This window comes from Amblyomma mixtum, chromosome 5 (genome assembly GCF_055824585.1).
Source record: "Amblyomma mixtum isolate Tamu chromosome 5, ASM5582458v1, whole genome shotgun sequence".
NCBI classification, from domain to species: Eukaryota; Metazoa; Arthropoda; class Arachnida; order Ixodida; family Ixodidae; genus Amblyomma; species Amblyomma mixtum.
Window position 1 is genome coordinate 48,925,865 of NC_143016.1, and position 16,397 is coordinate 48,942,261.

Here is a 16,397-nt window from a genome sequence, read left to right on the forward strand (position 1 = left end):
TAAACTTATGAGAATGTTTTGTTATAGACCCGTTAATGGTGCTATCGACGACGAGCTCTAGTCTCTATCTCCAGATATCTTATCTGCAGTCTCTTTGATCGTTACCAGTATTTTGGGTTCTTAATGTGAAGTAGGCGTAAGCATTAGTGTAAATGAATAAAACGCATTCGAACTTCGTTTCGTTTGGGCGGATTCTTCAACAACTTGACCGAAAAAGATATCACCAGTGTGTACAGGGGCAGGGATTGCACACCCTGCGAATCCGACGAAGGCGCTTGGGGCAACTGATTACCTATCTGCAGAAGAGTCCCGAACGGCAAGCATTTCCGGAACATAATGTTTTACGTGAAGGCAGCGCCAAAAACACACAGAAAAAGAAAGAAAATGATATGGGATAGCGTCCACCCATTCACTTCCGTGGCTTGTCGATGTCTTCTTTTGTTGTCTTCTTTAGCTGCCTTAATAGTTAAAGATTAACAGACTAGCCAGACTAAGCTTTTTAGAGGGAAAAAAGTGAATATCAGAGTTACCTCTAGAAATAATATTACAAGCCAGTGGACGACAGTGCAATACACACTCCATGCCAGAAGCGTTAGCCTCTGATAACTTCGTCCCTACCGTCGACACTCCATTCTGTTTTACTGCATATCACCCTCCAGGGTTATCAAAACATCTGACAAAGTCAAACTGATTTCTCAGCTAGTACATGCTCTACCGGAAAGCCTCCCTCACCTCCCGCTCCCCTCGCTGATATTTATGCGGCTGCTAGCTTGTCAGGGCACATTACATTGGTCCTTCTCACACGCCACTCACGGCGAGTTCCTTGCCCGCCATATATACTAGTCAGAACAGAGCTTCTTCGCATCACATGGTACCCTCTGTGCCACATCATACCTGTTATTAAAGTATTGGTTAAGAAACAGATCACCCCGAGCAGGGCACTCAAATTCTCTACATAATATGCGACACAGGCGCATAAAATTCAACGGCTTTTATTTATTTTTTGGCCACGCAGAATGAAGATCATTAGCCTGTTCCTTACACTTAGCGGTAATCAGACTCTTTCTCAAACTGTATTCTTATAATCAAGGTACTTACAATGTATCGTTATTTATACACCGTTTGGTCAGTTACAGTGCAATGAAGAGATTAAGGGCCATGGTGAGACGATTGTTGAATGCTTCAGTTGCGCAAAGATTCGTCGGTTAAGGCGAAAACAGATGCAGTTGTGGATGCTGCAAGAGGAGTTTACAAGCGGTTTAGAGACCGTTGACCGCTTGGCTGTAGATGTATTTGTAATATTCCGATACCTTACAGTTGTAGATATGATCATACTGTTTCTTGCATTGTTTGGAGGCGCTGTACTTGGCTTCATTGGTACTCAAAACATGCACTCCACTAATGCAACGGGACTGCACAAAGAAATGATGCTTCGGGGAACACAGAGCTGCAACCGCGAAATATTGTCAGTAACGAAGTCAGTGAATAGGCACAACTTCTCTTCCATAATCCCACCTTCAACAAAGCATGCTGTTTACTGTTTGCAGTTAAATTTATTTACCAACTATTTTTGTCGCTTTGCTTTACTTTTCGCACAGCACTGTTACAGTACATTTTTGAAATTACACTCGTGATACAGTCAGTCCATTTTTGAAATTACACTTATGAAATGCGGGATGTCATTACGTTTTTATATGTAGGTCTAGTTATCCTACAGTACTATTAATAATGGTGCTCTTGTTTTTGTGCAATTGTTGTTGCGTAGAGGAACTCCTGAAGTGCCACTGTTCCTGTACCGTCGGCACACTCTGAAGCCAGAGCCTAGTGAAGACGACAAGCTCTCTCCTTTTGCCCTTCTTCAAGGGCAAAAACTCTGTATTACGTCAGTAAATAGTAATAATAAAAAAGGATTTTGAATGGCCCACAGACATTTCGCGAGGCATAAAAAAACGAGAGTTGCCAACAGCAGATGTGTGTACAAAATGAAGGCTTATGTTCTGAAAGGAATAGTGCTTCTTCAATGTTTCGCGATTCTTTCCTGATTTTGTTGTAATAAAATAAATATTTGGGCGAGCTTTTATATAATATAGTCAACATAGGTATTGCTAGTTAGGTTAGAAGAAAATATACCTCCCAAATTCATTCGTTCCCATATTTTGCCGTTAGCCCTGTTTGCTGTCATGAGTCGCGTGCAATTCTCTCTCGGTCCCTCTAACACACATGACATGCGCGCATCCCATTGACAATGGCGCTCTCTCAGCGTTGCCACGCCCGACACAAGACTCCGTCCAACCCCACACACCGGTACACACCCGACGGGGCAGCGAAGGCGGTGTTGGCCGCTGCCTGGCTGGCTCTTGCATCGCGGCTGCTGGCTGAGCTGGGGCCCCTGGAGCCCACGGTAGAAGTGCTGCCGAGCCTCCGAGTGGTATCGCGCGGTGCCAAACTGGGCCTTGGCTTTCCGTTCGAGCTGATTCTAGCGAGGAGCCAAGACCTGGAGCGCATGAGCCGTTCCTGTCGGACGCGGCAAACGGAAGAAACAGCATCGAAGTCGGAAGATTCGCGATTTCAGAACCGAATTGTGTTATCATTCCAGAGTTGAAAAAGTGCATCTATATCTTGTCTCCTGCCTCTGTTATCGATACGTCCATCTTCACTTCCAAGAACTTTGAGTGAACGCTAATAATGGCTGTTCTTATGATCTTCTATCACAAGGCCCAGTGGACAGAATTGCAGTTGTGCTCTAAATTTAACACTTTAAATATCTACCTAGACATCGCAGCTCTCAATGTCAGTAAAGATGCTTGGTTTCTTGTTTTATTTTTTTTTCCATATCCAGCTTTATCTCAGCAGAACCCTTCAGAGGCGCCACTTGCCGTGAGGAAGAAGAACTGTTCGGAGAACTGAGTGCAAAGGTGCAATCCGCTCCATAAGATTGAATGTCACCAGCAGCTTACACTCTCCAGGCTGCTGGAATTTGATCAGTAGTTCATTGTCCATGCTTTCCCGTTCGTGTCTTGTGGCTTTGTGCTTAGAGCGCACTCTTTCCATCGATGTATACTGTGCTGACGTCTTCTGTCTTGAAGAGACAGTCATTTCAAAAAGACTATGCCTGGCGAATCATTGTATCTTGGGCTGCAGTCCTCGGCGAAATGAGACAAAATTAAACTTAATTCCTTTTTCTGCCAAGTACCGCAATTATTTCTCTCTGTGCTCCACCTAGAATCTGTTACTACGTTTTGTTTACTGGAGCTAAAGTTTTGGTTCTAAAAATAATGAAATTATTTTTGGAGCGACAATATGAAAAATCCTCACCAAACGATAAATATGTGTCGAGTGGACCATCTGAACGAGACCGAAATTTCAAGGATCAAAGCTTGATTGTATTTTGCGTTTTTTCAGTTTCTTTTTCCTCTCAAAAACAATTAAGAAGCAGCGCTTAACCATCCCTCGCGACTTGATTACTTACACGAATAGTGTAATGCACGAATAGTGCTAGCTCATCATGGGGGGTACAGCGCGAAGAAAACGGACGAAGCAAGAAGACTACACAGAGGAGTGCTGTATAGTCTTCTTGCAGTCTTCTTGCTTCGTCCTTGGTCTTGTTCGCACTGTACCCCCTATGATGAATTATTACAAACCCGCCCAGCTGTCCATCCTTCTTCAACGAATAGTGTTGGCCTCTTAAATGCCTCTATATGTTGCACCTCACGTACGATTCCAATGCTGGCAATGGGGCAACTCTCTACTTCCCCACACGTTGCTGCTGGAGAGTTGCTTTTTTTACAGCATATGCCTTCAAAGCTTGCAACGGTCGAACAATAATATGTACCTGCATTAGCCTAGTTTTCAGAAATATTTTATTATTCCTGTAAATTGTTGTCTCCATTGCGCCAAACATCTTTTTGATTGTTGAAATACGCTCTCTATAGAAAGTCAAAAGCCTCTTCGGTTGCAAGTCTTGCAGTGGAGCTCTTTCAGCATGTGTAGAAGTCCTAAATTACAGAGGGGTGTGGTCGAGAGTTCCCCTTCGTGTTTAAGTGATTTAAAACGCTGGCGATGCATAAAAAGCCTGGGCTGCCCTGAATTAAACCCTTCGGGCACTAAACGTTTGATAAAGGAAGTATTTCAACAACTACCCTATTACGTGTCTTGGTGCTAAAGAAAAATTGTATGCAGAGAGAACTGATCGCTATTTCACATCTTCCATATTGTCTCACACTCCATGACACGTGCATGACGCAAAGTATACCAGTTTGCCTGGCATAACTGTTGTCCAGTGTTTCGAATGACCAAGGGCAAACAAAAAACAAAAAAACAGCGTATGGGATCCCGCGCAAATCTCTATATTACGCACCTACGTACACATGGTGCAGTTCAAGCCTTCTTCAAGCCGCATTCTTTTCATGCACCTAGCGTGTTGTTGTCTAATTTCATGCGTCATAGGAAAGTGCTACTAAATCTTGACTAAAGGCTCTCCCCCTGCGTCCATGCCTGTTATTGTTCACTAGGAATAAGTCCCACAATTATGAATTCTCCAAGCTTTATACAGCAACTGTCTAGCTTTGGTCATAGGTTGGCCATAAGAGTGCAGGGGCTGTGGAGTACGAGCTCTGGGGCTCTAAAGGCATAACCATTGGAAATTTATATGAACTACTGTCAGCTGACGCTGAAGCCCGTATTGTTAAGGAGCGAATGTTGCTGTAATTGTTTCGAATGTCTCATTGACAACGAAAACTGTCACTAAACTTTAAGTGATTTTCCGCCTTTCAGCCGTTAACCACGACATAACAACGTAACGATATATTACACAATGGGGCCTCTGAACCGATGACAGCCTAGGCAAGAAAAAATAAATGCCTTCATTTATAGCGTAAGTAGCGTGGGTGGGTGGTCGACTTTTCGCTGAAATGCTGCGGGCGCCGAGTTCAAAGCCTTTTCTTCTTCGGCGTGGCTGTGTTTATCTCTCTTCGCGTGGGACGCACGCTTGGCGGGTTCGAATTATTGTAAAGCCGTCTCAGGGGCAAAATATGCTTTATGAAATGAATTTTATTGAAAGCCGCCAAAAATGAACATGTAGTAAGAACAGGCTTTTTAATAACAGGCGTGGGTGCCTCTCCATTACTGAAAATGGGGCTTAAATTGAGAGGTTAGGATGTTTTTTAATTCTCCGAAGCTTTTTAATGGCAAGTGCTTCGCGCCAGGTGAGGAAAAGATGTCATAGTTTATTGAATTGCGCATTTTATTCGATTTTGCATTACACTCTTCGTTGTGCACTGCATTAAGTCTTGATGGAGTTTCCTGGAATTTTTAGCAATAAATGAATGCGCATTGTTCGCTCGTGCTTTTAAGTCAACTGAAAACTACGTGAAGAAGGGCGTGAATAGATTCGCATATTAGTACAGGCTGATTTTATTGGGAATGCCATCATTTACTTCCGAAGTTAAGTTGCCACAAATTTCCAGTGAGACATTCCAAAAAATTGTTGATGCTAAATGAACAAGAAGCGGATGCGCAATTCATTTTCTAAAGAAGGCTTACCACTACCAGTTCAATATTTCATAAAACAATCGATCGAAATGTCGCCATCTGCAATGCGAGAGATCGAGCTTTTTTATGAGCATACCAAATCATTCCTTGATATATTATCAAACATTGAAGAACGGGCTGCACGTTTCTTCGTCGTAGGACTTGTGTACCACGTCGCAGTTATCTTCGTACTGGTCCATGCATGTTTGCGAGACTGCATCCTTCACATCCCAGGAAGTCCATAGCATGCATTCTGCGGGGAATAAATGAGGGTGTTTTAACGTAGTTAAACCGAATAGACGTGTTGGAAGCACGTATTTAGCCTGATTGGATCATGGCTGTGCTTCGCTGAGTCGTCGGCACGACTGGCAACGATGTTAGACTCAAGTTAAACTCTGAGAGTGATTAATGTGGTCTCATGTGGCCGCGCGGATGGTGGAAGTTGATAAAGGCTACGATGTGCTTTGCCCGTGTTGTAGTGTTTTGTAGAGCGTGTTGTAGCTTATCGACTGCCGCGATAGCGTAGTGCTCTGGGGCAGTGGGCTACGAAGCTGATTTGTTCGCGTCGGCTCGGGTTCGAATCTAAGTCGCGGCATGGTCAAGCTCAAGGCTTAAGCGATGGACTGGCTTTTGTAGCTTTGGTCGTGATGTAGAGCTTTGGCTCTAAATAAAAAGGCTACACTAGCGCACTGAGAGGACAGCAAAAATGTACTGTGCAATGAAAGCGTCGGCGCATTAGCTTTCTTGGTCGCTGTGCAATTGTCTGATTTCTTTCTGCTTACCTTGACTGTGGGCAAAGAAGACTCTTCTTGGACTCTCACATCGTAGTGCGTTTTGTTTTCTTTTGATTGTTACGTTCGTCGTCTTCTATTTTTGCATTTTAATCCCCCCCCCCCCCCTTCTTTTATTTCTTTCTATTCGCATATTTTTCTATTGTTTATATACAAATACGTGCATTTTTCATTCTGATGTGACTGTTATGTGTCCGTCCGGCTTTGGGTATGTGTGTGCTTTTGTTTACGTTTCATACAGATTCTGTTGACCCGTTCCCCTCTTTATGTTCATAATGTCTTGCACTGTCGAATTTTGGACAAATTTTCGATGTCTCTATTTTTTTCGTATCATCATCCCTAATCTTCGTTTTCGGGGCTATATTCTTTCTTTTTAGGCACTAATCCTTGGTTTCCTGCACCTGTGTTATTTTTGTATTTTATTTTTTCTCCACGTTTTTCCACCTGATCTCAATGCAACTTTCTAATCTCATATTAGTCTTATTCCCATACTGCCCTTCTTTGACATATATGCTCATTTTTTGCCCTACTTTTATTTCTTTCTGTCCATTCGATCCTGCTTGACAACATTTCGCCATTTGCTTCCACATTCTCTATCCTTCTACAGTCTGCGTGTTCGTTCCAGCTTCCCTTTTGTTTCATCGTGTTATTAGTATTTGCTTTTTTGGCGGTCTGAGCACATTTATAGTTGACTTTTTTTTGGATTAGAGCTGCTTGTAACACGTTACCTCTCTTTTATGTAGCCTCTACGGGCCTCCTTTGTTGACAGTTGCCCGTACTACTTCTATTAACTTTTTTTTAACCTCTTTGTTTCTCTCTCACTGTTGTCTTCTAAATGTTCTGCTGCACTGCTTCTTAACGCCGAATATATAAACACGCCTCGACTCGAACTGATACTCCAAGCGGCACTCGTGGCCTGGTTTTTGTTTCAGAAACCAGCCTCGATTCTAATCGCGTTGGGACTGGAGGAGAAACTTGAGAATTTTCCCGAGAACCTCGATATATCTCCGCCGCTACCTTGAGGGTGCCTCCGGGATCCTCGCCCGCCATTTTGCTTGTGAACATGGCGAATGTCGCATCGCTTTCTAGCTCATTGGATTTGGTTCTAGCGGTAGGCAAAGCTTTTAACGAGCGTGCATATACGAGCTGACAGGCTATCATTTTCAGGGTATTTTTTCTGACAGGTTAACATTTTTCGAAGACGACCGTTGCTAGTTTCTCGACATGCGTACCTGCCGCTGAAGCATAGCGCAGATAGCAGTCAGCTGTTCTTTGCACCTTTATCATAGCACAGATAGCACTCAGCTGTTCTTTGCACCTTTATCATAGCACAGATAGCACTCAGCTGTTATTTGCACCTTTGCAACATTCAAGCCATGACTTGAAATCTGAGCAACCTTTCGCACCGCACAGTGCGGGGAGCTTTTCTGCTTTTTTTCTTTCCTGCTTTTTTTCTGCTTTACCCAGTTTGTGACGTTTCTGCACACGTCAGTGCATTGGTAGGGAATGGTTTAGTGCACAACAGAAGCTCGGGGGCTCTGGAAGCATGGCTGAGGTGTGCGACCACCTGTGCTATACGCATCCACGGTTTACGCGACGCCTAAAGGCACGTACCACGCCTTGAAACGAGACGTGCGGCGTTGCCGAGGAGCCGTGTAGTTTCACTCGTATCCCGCAGAAGCGATATTCGCGATCGGCATAATGGCATGGCTTTTCAGGTTTAGGGTTACGGTTCCAATGTGGCTGCCTACCAACAAGCAGAACCCACTTCTGCAGTGTTCAATTAGTTACATGTTTAGCAAACTCAGCACGGAGAAAGACAAGGACGAAAAGCAGGATCACACACACGAGCGCAGCCTTTGGTCCTCGTCTTTTTTGCGATGAATTTTCCAAACATGCAACCACTGCGACCCGCCAAATTAAGCATCCTCGTGAATTTCCATTTCGATACTTTCGGCTCACACGTTGCAACCGTCGAAGAAGGAAAGAATTTGAGAGGGGTCATTACGCCACATCTTTTGAAGCCGGACGCGAGGTCCCTCCTTCGTTAGTTGGCTTTCGTCTCAACGCGTTTGCGTACGCGCAGCCGTAAATGAAGAAGACGGTGCCGCGGTGCCATCCGCAAAAGACTCCCAGTATACCTTGCGAAAGCACGTGACTTCCGGCCCATTTATTGTCATGCAGCGCGGATAGCGATGGCCGGGCCTCGACTAAGCTTTCCTTCCTCCATGGTTGCTTTAGCTGAAATGCGCTGCCGGCATTCTAAATACGAAAACGCCGATATGCTGGTTAAAAGAGAGCAAGCTGTCCCCCAATGCACTACCATTTATAAAAGGAAGTGCCCTAGAGGACAGCTTACTCTCTTTTTGCTTCCAACTGGAATATTTGTGTTTAGATTTCTGGCAGTGACATGCCACCTTAGGGCCAGCTTTTCGTCTTAATCTCTTCTCCACACGCCATTCAAGCTTCCTCGAGGAAGGCGTGGTGAAGGACGGTTTCTCGGAGAGCCGCTCGTTGGTGGAAGCGTTGAGCGGCGTTTTTTGAAATCTCAACTGCCCCTCGAGTTCAGGAGCGGCTAGGCGGAGCACCGAGTCGAGGCCCGTTTGTGAATTCGGCGGTTAGTTACCTTAACGTCAGTCTGAATTAATGTTATTTAGCAGCTGACTTTTTCCTTCTCATTTTATTTGTATCATATTCCCTCTATTCTTTGCTTCGATTGCCTCTGTTTTGTTCTCTTTCTTTTTTTCACTTCTCAGCTGGTGCGCCTTGGCTTGCCAGTTTCACCCCTCATCCTTTCCTGGGGTTCTCTGCGCTCCTTGCTCTATCTTCGTGTTTTCTTTTCTCATTATTCAAAGTGCGACTTTGTGCTTTCGTTGTTTTTGATGTGATGCTCTCCTTTTATTCTGCTTTCTGAATGCATTGCTTTATTTCGTTTATATAATACAGGGCTATACCTGATGATGCTCTTTCTTCCGGGCTGCCTCCGTCTTTCAATTAGTTTTTTTTTTGAGGTGACTACTTAAACAAAGAATGACATTCCGCACTTTCTGGCCCTAAGCCTATTAGGGCACCTTATCCTTTGTGTGCTTCGGCTGTAAAAATGTACGTGTTTTCCTATAGGAAATTAAAGAGAAGCGACGCAGCTCATAATCCATATCACAGCGAAATAGAGAATGGGTGCTGCCTGCTAGGTTTGATAGCACGCACTTTATGAAGAGCGGTTCGACACATTTTTTCCTTACCTTCCCTCTCGTTAATATACATAACGATGCAGTCCTTGTAGTCCGTGTAAATATAATTGCCGGTTTCAACTGTTCCGTCCCCTGTAAGGTTATCATAACAATGATGAGCAGTATTGGCAGATTCGCACAAGAACTACCCTTTTTCTGTTGCTGAATTCTCTGGCTCAGCTAAACTGCTACATGAGCTTCTATCCACCGTCATGTCGCTCCTCCAGTTCATACCATTTAGACTGGTGGCCTTGAACCTTGAGGGAAGTGTCTCGTTATCAATTAAGCTGTGTGTAATCGTAATAACAACGCGATTAGCATGGGCCCACATAGGAGTTATAGAGTTTGAAGCCGCCGCGGTGGCTCAGTGGTTATGGTGCTCGGCTGCTGACCCGAAAGACGCGGGTTCGATCCCGGGCGCGGCGGTTGAATTTCTTTGGAGGAGAAATTCGAGGCCCGTGTACTGTGCGATGTCAGTGCACGTTAAAATAACCCCAGGTGGTCGAAATTTCCGGAGCCCTCCATTACGGCGTCTCTCATAGCCTTAGTAGCTTTGGGACGTTAAACCCCACAAACCAAACCAAACCAAGAAAGATGACCGACGGTCTACCTAGGAACATCGCGGCGTACTGTCACGTTGTTCGGCTTTTTGGCCATGTTCTCGACTATGTTGTTACGAAGATTTTTTTTTTCTGCACAGAAGCTTGATTTCATTTCGGTCATGGTGCATCGCTTCACCAAGCAGTTAGTGCTCGCCGCGGTGGTTCAGTGGTTATCGTTCTCTGATGCTGATCCGAAAGAGCGCTGGTTCGATCCCGGCCGCGGAGGCCGCATTTGGATGCAGGCAAAAGGCTGGAGACCCGTGTACTGTGCGGCGTCACGGTAAAGAACCCAAGGTGGTCGAAAACTTGCAGAGCCGTCCACTACAGGGTCCCTCTTAGAATGTGTCACTTTGGGGCCTTAAACCTGGTAAAACTAATCCTAGTATTCTTTGCGCGTTATCTGCGCAAATAATTCGATCAGAATACTTACTCTACTTTGCTTAAGTCATTGCATGGCCGCCGGCAACGTCCACGCAAATACTGGAAAATCGGCAAGTGCAACAAGTTCTTTCTGTTGTTACCTTGTACTCACTAAGCACTGTCAACAATATCAGCATTTTCCCAGCAGTCCTGGGTAGGCTACTTATGTTTGTAGTTCGAATGGCTGCGTCACCTTTCGATGTCATCGCTAAGAAGGAATACTTCTCAAGAGAGTAGTGTTTCCTCTACCTAGCATTGGTATTTGTTTCTTTTTAATGATAAAATATCGATCGCTACTTTCTGACTAATCCCCAAGCTTTGCGGGCGCATTTCTTGACCTAAACACAATTACCATTTTTGTCCCAGAAGCGGAACGTGTCAGGCATCGGTCCCGTTACAGCAGTATAGGAAATATTTCTCCTGAAATGCGAGAGAAAAAAAGTTGCAAATAAAAATCAGCATGCTTAAAAGCGCAAAATTGCTATTAGGCGGTACCTTCTGCGCTTGTATATGAGGCCTTTTCAACAACGCTGACGCTTTTTAGGGAACTGTCATCCTTTCATGAACGCCGCCACCTTCTGTGCACATGCGTGCAATGATGATGATGATGATGATGACCTCAGGCTTAATGGCACATACCCATGGCGGGGGATTGGCCAGGGTGCATAGCAGATACAAACACACTCACGTGCAAGGAGTGGAGTGTTTGGATAATTTTGAGCCTTAGAGCTAGAATTTGTACAAAATAAAAAATACGGAAAAGAAAAAGTACTGAATTCACATTCTAGCAGAGGAATCTACCAGAGGAAATTATATAATTCAACAGGATAGATAAGCGGGCGAGTTGGTGATACATTATGCAAAAAAAAAGCGCGAACAAACGGGGACGAGACGAAGAATGCACAGGAACAAACGCTTGTTCCTGTGCATTCTTCGTCTCGTCCCCGTGTGTTCGCACTGTTTTTTTTTTTGCAGAAATTATATAGTCGTGAATATAATCCCACGCACGTTTCAGAGCATACTGCATTTGAACATCTTATTTTCGTATTCCTCTGGTAGTCAGCGCACTTCTTCTATCTGCAAATTTTGTTCCTGCCCTCTATTGTGGACACCGATTGCTTCCATTTTCTGCGTTGAGGTGGTTATTGGGAGTCCTAGTGCTCGCTTTGCGCATTTCCTAATTATGGCGTTCAAGCGAATGGCAGTAGAGGAGTAGCCTCGGAATACGAACAAGAAAATTTGTGTCGACGCATCTGTTTTGCTTTCGAAATCGGCCGGGGATGGCGATCCCTGTATTTCGTTCTTTTCTATCATGTAAAAACACAGCGTTCGGCGCAAGCTTCCCCTTCCTCATTTTGTTGTCGTACCTTTTTGAAACAGGCTAGCTACTGTTTGCTGCCAGCGTCATGAGCCTCCGGGACATGAATGTTTGAGAGCAGTGGGGCCGTGCGGGGGCCCAAGGACCGCCGTGTCCAAAACTCCCTTCTTCCAAATAAAGTTTTTATCATCATCATCATCGTCACTGTCCTTTAAGGGCTCAAGATTTCGCAGACGTGCTCTAACTATGCAAAAAGTTAGTTTTAGCGATTGGCGTCACTATCTCAATCCGTGAAGCAAGCCAACAGTCACCAAATGGAAAGAGCATAGGGAAATATTTCTACGCATAATTTGTGCTAAATAGGAAATTACGGTGTAATTGATTGCTCACTGAGAAGTAACTGACTAGAAAGGAGAAGAGAAACAACCACATGCCGCCGGTGGGATCCGAACCGCCGACTTCCGAATATCAGTATGACATGCATACTGGGCTGGAATATTTGTTTTGATTTCCTTTCGAACGTAAAATTTCTTCCCATGAAATTGTGCTGAATCAAACGTACGGTTCATGTCCACTGATTCCTGGGAGCATCCAGACGTATGTCAGTCGTGGCACACTGCTGTCGTAGTCAGTCCGCACAGCTGCTACGCAGTCAAGGTCGCCATCTTGGTCCATGTCATAAATAGCAACGACATGAGGGAAGTTCTCAAAAACCTGCCAGGAGAGATTTAGTGTTGTTGGGGCTCATAGTAACATTTGGCAGTAGATATCTCCGTGATGCGAGGTAGATATGACATGCTTTCGCGGCAAGGTTCGTCGTTTAGATTTCAACATTCACGGACATGCCTACTCATACGGAGCCCTGGGCCTGATTCTGAACAACTTGCCACTAAATGTCTTGCCTGCGGCTGCTTCGTCTTCATTTTCAAGGGTTTGTTTTTCTTTAGTTCCGTACAGATGGGATACAGCTCGAAATTAGAGTGTAGACATTACTGGGGTAGGCTTCAGATAATGAGCCACTACTCTTCGCTTTTGACGATTCTGGCGAGGCCTCCAGAAAGATACGTTGTTGCGGGTTCTGTTCAATCAGCTGTTTTCCCTTCTCACGCGCCCACTTCTTATCAATTCACATTCTGCTGCGCGCTTCTTTCCGGCTTTTTTTTTCCAATGAGAGAATGTTAGAGATCATTGCGACGACTCGCGTTGGGAGAATGCTAAAGCATTGATCCCTCCTTCACACTCATCGCCTCTCTTTTCTTGACTTTAGACTGTTTGCAACTCTTTTTGCCTCTTTTTCTCTTTTTTATCTCTTTGCCTCCCGTTTTACTTCTTGGAATTTTGACGTCTAGTGCTATTTTCACGTCCTCGCACTATATACACGTCAGGTGCTATTCGGACGTCTAAATGACCTTTTTGGCCTCTAATTAATTACTAATTATTCCGGATCAATAAAATAAAAGTTCCGGCGTGAAATAGAGTGAGATAGAGACGGTTATTTTGCCTTCTCATTACACGTCTTAGGCTTTGGCGGGGCATGCAGTGCGACGACAAAATAACCACTGGTCCTTAAGGGCAGCGGAGTGGATTCTACGAGAAGGCAAGCGTACCAGGGTGCGTCAGAATGTTAGGTAGGCGGGTGAGATTAAGAAGTTTGCAAAGAATATGGCGGCCACAGATGGCAAAGGACAGGGTTAGTTGGAGTGACATGGGATAGAGCTTTGCCCTGCAATGGGCGCTGTCAGGCTGATTATGATCAGACAAAATGAAAAGCGCCATGGTTGACACCAGCGCCCATAGCTATTGGCAGGAACATGGAAAGTGCACAAGTCAACTGAAACTCAACGAGTCTGGTGCATGCGCAAAATTACTAAGTCCAGAGAAGGTGGGTAGTGAGATTTTTTCCTCACCTACCTTTCCAACATCTGGAGTTTCATGGTGAAGTTGGTGTTTAGGTTCGCCGACACAGAAAGGTATGTGAAAGCAGGAAATCCAGAAAAGAGTCAGCACAACTGGAGGAATAAGCCGCATGTTTAGAGTATCTTGAGCTAGCTGGGGGCCTTTTATATCTCACAAATGGTCCAACGTTGCCTATGACATCATTTCCAGATTTAAAACGCCACTTCCCCCGACAACAGCTCACATTAGATACATGGACAAAATAAGTTGTCGAGAAAGAAGGTATGCAATTACTACACTATTGAAAGTTCTATTAAAACAGCTGTTATTTTCTCTCTATCATGTCGTGCAGCTGCTCTGTGCAATAGCAAGGCAATTTCGGAAGCACAGTTAATTTATTTCGGTTGTTGTTTTATAGCCTAGACCGTGTTTCAAATACCACAGTAGAATTTCCGGAATTTGTTTTTTGCACAAACGATTTTGTGGAGAAACTTATCGTGATTGTCTTTGTCGCATTTTAGTCGCACAGATAATGTTATAGAGAAACTTATCATGATTGTCTGTGTCGTATTTTAGTCGCATGTGTTCCTCTATGGAGTGCCACCTGTCCTGTACGTGATTGCGAAAGCTCTTTTGAAGGCAGGCTTTTCTGCGTTCTAGAAAGATGGCTGCAACTGGATTGTGTTTTTGCAGCTTTCGAAATTCGCGCGAGCTTATTGGCGTGGCTAAAGATTTCCACAGAGAAAAAGTACTGGCCGAGAAAGTTGAGACTGCTTACGTGTGGGAACGCAAAAGCATACCCACAAATTTCTTTCAATAAAGTTCTTTCTGAGGGATGGTGCATCTGTATGTATTGTTGTGCACGAATACCTGCACACGATCGGAACTGCACACAGTGACTCTAGCCAAGGAAGAGGGTGTCCTGCCAGAGGAGAAGCAGGCGTCGCGTCTGAAATTCATCTGAAAGGAACTGAAACTGATGTCTGTGCGGCTAACGGTGAGCTGCATTTCGTGAATATATATGTTACACTGCTGCTCATTTGCAGCCCGTGCGTAGGACTGAAGTGCGGCAAGATCAGCAGAAAAAAAATTAAGAACTCAAAATTACTTCTAGCCTAGGGATTTCTGCAACCAAAATGTGTCTACTGCTCTGTTAGGAGTGGCACGTCAATAGAGCCGGGTATTTGTTTATGCGGAACAGAGTATGTGCAGTGTTTTTCTAAACTTCGTTTATCACCCTTTATTTGTGCTCATCATTCAGTTGGCAACAATTTCGCATTTACCGGCTCTAAAGTTTCAGCAGCTTTAGCCGACTGTCTCATAACTGACCGCTTCCAGTTAAAAAAACGGTTTGAAATTAGGAAGGGAAATGAGACCAGAAGTATTCAGCTTACAACTCGTGATCGGATGCAGTGAGCAGTTTTGGTCTAATTCAGTTAAGAAAGCGTTTTGAAATTAGGAAGGAAAATCAGACCAAAATCAGATCAGAAGCTTACATCCCATGCTTGGATGAAGTCAGCAGTTATGGACTAATTACGTCCTGAAATGACGTGTGGAGACGTGAGCTAGTTGATTGCTTTCTAACGTTTCCAAACAAAACTGAGACGAGGATGGACGCAAAACAGGAGGAACACGCTGCTGACTTCCATCTACCTTGTCATAGGTTTAGGTCCAGTTTAATGATGGTCATCCACATCAGTGCTGTTATATTAATACATGCTGCTAATTACATTTCGGATTGTGGCAGAAGGGCATAGTTAGTTTCAGAAGATTGTGGTCAGCATGGCAAGAAAAGACAACAAATGGTAAAACGCATACAAAAAATATAAGACGCAAAAAATGAAATGGTACATGAAACGATGACGATGATTTTTTTATGGCTCAAGGGCGTCAATGGTCAAGAACGCCTTGATACAATGTTTTTCTTGTAGTCAAGGTGCGGACAAAGACCCATTTCCCAATCATTTCAGCCTAAAGACGCCGAGCACCAGGCAGCGGAAAGCTTGTACCCAAATGGCACATAAAATAAGTCTACTGTCTTTAGCATTGCATAAAGACAGTAATGAAATTCCACATAATAACAATATGTGGAAAACAATGCTGCTTTTTAGAATATGAAGCCAATCTGTTAACATTAAATATTATGAACGTACCCTGCATAGTATAGATTGTTAGTTCTGGTAACTCTGCATATTTGGAATAAAAAGTTTAAATATGAAAATTGTACACAACCTTTGGTATAATAATAGCTGAACAGAAGCAAATTTGGTAGTGACTAGCTAAGCACAATAAAAACTGTAGCTCGGTAGAAATATTAGCGTAAATGGGCAAAAAACACTTGTCTGACTTACAAATTACGCCCTCAAATGCATAAAAAAATGATGCGCTTTGGTCACATTGTTAACGGTGCTCTAATAACAACTTATTCAAATCGGCGTACAGTGCATTAATGAATAAAGTTGCAGTGATGATGCGCACAGCACAGCGCTCCTATTTTAAATAGGCTTTTCTCTGACTATAAGCGCAGTACGAAAGAAACATGCTTTGCCATTAATGGTCTCTTTGACCACAATCCTAAGCGATCCTCATTTGAAATTGTTGCAGGAAATTC

At 44.0% G+C, this 16,397-nt stretch overlaps 1 protein-coding gene across 1 annotated transcript; it reads right to left on the reverse strand.

The window, feature by feature from the left end:
- Positions 1-5,648: 5,648 nt before the first annotated feature.
- Positions 5,649-13,918, reverse strand: LOC149342057 (uncharacterized). The gene is made up of 5 exons (XM_089542079.1): positions 13,802-13,918; positions 12,453-12,604; positions 10,925-10,992; positions 9,563-9,643; positions 5,649-5,782 (listed from the first exon to the last, which is right to left on the reverse strand). Exons 1-5 carry the CDS (start codon positions 13,916-13,918, stop codon positions 5,649-5,651), a joined length of 552 nt encoding a protein of 183 aa, XP_089398205.1.
- Between the last annotated feature and the right edge of the window lie 2,479 nt (positions 13,919-16,397).